Source organism: Mesitornis unicolor, unplaced genomic scaffold (assembly GCF_000695765.1).
Source record: "Mesitornis unicolor isolate BGI_N332 unplaced genomic scaffold, ASM69576v1 scaffold38743, whole genome shotgun sequence".
NCBI classification, from domain to species: domain Eukaryota; kingdom Metazoa; phylum Chordata; class Aves; order Mesitornithiformes; family Mesitornithidae; genus Mesitornis; species Mesitornis unicolor.
The window spans coordinates 613-3,572 of record NW_010177343.1 but is presented as its reverse complement, the minus strand read 5'-3'; the positions used below and the strand labels follow the sequence as shown (position 1 = coordinate 3,572).

The window sequence follows — 2,960 nt, the reverse complement described above, 5'->3', positions numbered from 1 at the left end:
CTCCAGCATGGGCACAGCATGGGCACCCTCACCCCTGCCCCTGGGCAGGGCCTGGCGCTGGGTCCCTGTGGTGGGACAGTGCCACCTGCCAGCTGGGCACCCATGGGAGACCCTGGGCAGGAGCACCTTGGGGGGCTGGTGGCTGTGCAAAGGCGAAGTCCCAGGGCCACCTTAACTTCCTGTGGTGACACCATTGGGGTGGTGGCCCGGAAAGGTTTAAAAGCTGCTACAGGCAGATAGGAGGCAGAGGATGGAGCTGTTTTTTTTCCTCTTGTCCAGCCGGCACCAGGCTGGCACTTATGACTCCACTGGTCACACCAGGCTTGGGCAGCACTGCTGCTCTGCACCTCTGTGTCCCAGGAGCTGGTGGCATTGAGGCCCCCGTCATCCCAATGGGGTCCCTCCCAACCACCCCCTGTGCTACTTGGCACCGTTCCTAACCCAGCAAACAGCACAAGGGTCTACCAAGGCATTTATTTCCAGCAAGATGGTGGCAGGGGTGGGGGGCAAGTGTAAGAGCATAGGCTGGTGTCGATGCTCAGGAGGGCAAGCAGGCAGGGCACTGGAGGTGCTGAGGGCCTGTGCCCCCCCGGAGCTGCAGGACCATGTAGATTGTGCTCAAGGGCTGGATGTTGTAGTGTGCCAGCGTGTGCCGGTCCTCCAGCTGTTGGGAGCCATAAATCAGGCGCTGCTGTTCAGCACGGGGGCCCTGCTGCCTGTGGATCTGCTCCTTCAGCTGCTGGACGGTGTCAGTGGGCCGCACTGTGTAGGTAGTGGGCCGGTTCTTGTCATCCTTCACGATGACCTCCATCTCCTGGAGCTCAGTCTGCAGCAGCATCAGTGTGGTGCTGTAGAATATGCCATGGGTGGCCAGGGTCTCGCGATCCTGCAGGACAAGGGGTTTCTTGCCTGACCCCTGCTGCGCCAGGCGCTGCCTGTACAGGGAAATGCCCCACGCCTGCTCAATCTTCTCCTTCAGCTGTCTGATGGTGGTGCCTGGGCTGACAGTCATGCTCAGGCTGGTGCCCACCAGCTGCCTCACCTCAATCGTCACGGGCCGGGATGGCTGTGGGGACAGGAGAGCAGGTGGGTAAAGCCGGCAGAGGCAGGGGGCTGCGATGCCCGCAGGTGCAGGCAACCTTACCTGCACATCCCAGGGCTCGACAGCGTTCATGCAGGGGAGCGCACGATAGCAGGCAGCTGCCTGTGCCACCAGGTCCCAATTCTTGCCTTGGCCCAGGATCCCCGTGGGATCAGCAGGGTCCAGGATGATGGGGCTGTGAACACAGCAGACAGGCATTGCTGTCAGCCCCAGGCAGCACCGTGGGGCAAGTGACATGGGTCCCACAGGCCAGGGTCCTTACCATTGACTGCGCAACAGCAGCTCCTTGATGTAGGCACCAATCTGGCTGTCCTGCAGCGAGTAGTACGTCTCCCAGTAGATGCAGATCTCCCGGTGCCGGCACAGCAGCTCCAGCACTGTACGGAAGCCCTTGGCCGTGTTGAAGGACTCGAGGGAGCCTGTGCCCTGCTCCCAGGCGTAGATGGTCAGCAGCTCCAGGGCATACTTGGGGGGCAGATCCGCAGTGTCGTACTGTGGCTTCAGCAGCTGTGGAAAAGATGGGGATGGGGGTGAGAGCTGGTGAGGACAGACGGGTGCCCGGTGGGTGCCAGGGACGTTGGGCAGCCCCTCACCTCCTTGTACCAGTACTTGACCAGGCGCAGGAGGTTCTTCAGCTTGGGAGGGCAACGCTTCACAAACTTCTTCTGCAGCTCGGTGAAGCAGGGGGAGAACTCCCCAGGGCCACTGCTGGCACTCAGAAGCTCCACATATACCCCCCTGTCTGGCCGGGCATCCCGGCTCACCTGCCCTGTGGGGCGAGAAGGAGGGTTAGAGCTGTCTTGGCGTTGACGCCCCAGCCTGGCACCGCCCCAGCCTGGCGCCAGCTCACAACCCTTACCCAAGGCATCGTAGGCAGGCAGGATGTCCACCTCGATGGACTCTGAAGTCTCCTTGGAGCAGAGGGTGAGGCTGAGGGAGCGCGGTGCATTGTTGGGACCCTTGTACCGGGGCTTGCTGATGTCCACGGTGAACGTCAGGCTCTCCTTGCAGGCGTGCAGCCTCTTCTCAATCAAATCCAGAATATACCCTGTCTCCTGCTTCTGCTTCTGGTAGCTGGAGAGGTAGCAGAGGAAGAGCACTATGTCGGCATCGGAGTTGTTCTTCAGGGCTGTGCCCTTGCCCGCGGAGCCACCCTGCAGAGAGAGACACCCTGCCCACTCAGCACCACTGCTCCTTGGCACAGGCATCACCTGCCACTGTTCCTGCTGCTGCTGGGGGACACTGAGGCAGGGCAGAGAGAGGGATGGCAGCAGGGGGGCTGGCTGGTCCCCAAGCCAAGCAATGCTCACCTTGACGGTCTTGTGGACATGGATGTTGGTCTCGAAGCAGTCCTCCTTTAGGAAGTCACAGATCTGCTTCACCGTCTGCTTCACCTGCCTGCAGAAAGCTGTGCTGGGCTGCAGGAACTTCATGATCCATTCGTCCAGCTTGTCGGCGGCCACTGTCCTCAACCCATTCGTGTCTGCCACCTGCCCCATATCCATCCTGCCAGGTGTGGTCACTCCCTCTGCCCTCTCCTGACTTTCTGCCTCTCTGCTGTCCACTCCTGCCTCCAAACCTCCTCTCTGCCTCCTCCTGCCTGCATATATCTCTCTGCCTGCTCCTCCCCGATGGCGTCATTGCCGGGAAGTTAAGGTGGCCCCGGGGCTTCGTCTCTCCCCATCCCGGGGGAGTCCTGCCCACGGGGTGCTCCGGTGCCACTGCCACAGGGTCTGGGAGGGGGCAGGAGGGGCTGCACGGTGTCGCCATCAGCCCGGCACTCAGCTGCAACGACAGCGGCAGCGCAGGCTGGGTCTGCGGTGCTGCAGGACCTCGTAGCACGGAGTGTCCACGGTGG

At 61.9% G+C, this 2,960-nt stretch overlaps 1 protein-coding gene across 1 annotated transcript; it reads right to left on the bottom strand.

The window, feature by feature from the left end:
• Positions 1-538: 538 nt before the first annotated feature.
• Positions 539-2,607, bottom strand: OASL (2'-5'-oligoadenylate synthetase-like). Its single transcript, XM_010182057.1, has 6 exons — positions 2,413-2,607; positions 1,962-2,256; positions 1,696-1,871; positions 1,365-1,609; positions 1,145-1,277; positions 539-1,066 (listed from the first exon to the last, which is right to left on the bottom strand). The coding sequence occupies exons 1-6, from the start codon at positions 2,605-2,607 to the stop codon at positions 539-541; spliced, it is 1,572 nt and encodes a 523-aa protein (XP_010180359.1).
• Positions 2,608-2,960: the final 353 nt, after the last annotated feature.

Coding starts and splice junctions, on each gene's coding strand:
- OASL (XM_010182057.1), bottom strand. CDS start 2,607: ATGGATATGGGGCAGGTGGCAGACACGAATGGGTTGAGGACAGTGGCC. Junction 1,872..1,961: donor GCCTGCCTACGATGCCTTGG/GTAAGGGTTGTG, acceptor CTCGCCCCACAG/GGCAGGTGAGCCGGGATGCC. Junction 1,610..1,695: donor TCAAGTACTGGTACAAGGAG/GTGAGGGGCTGC, acceptor TCTTTTCCACAG/CTGCTGAAGCCACAGTACGA.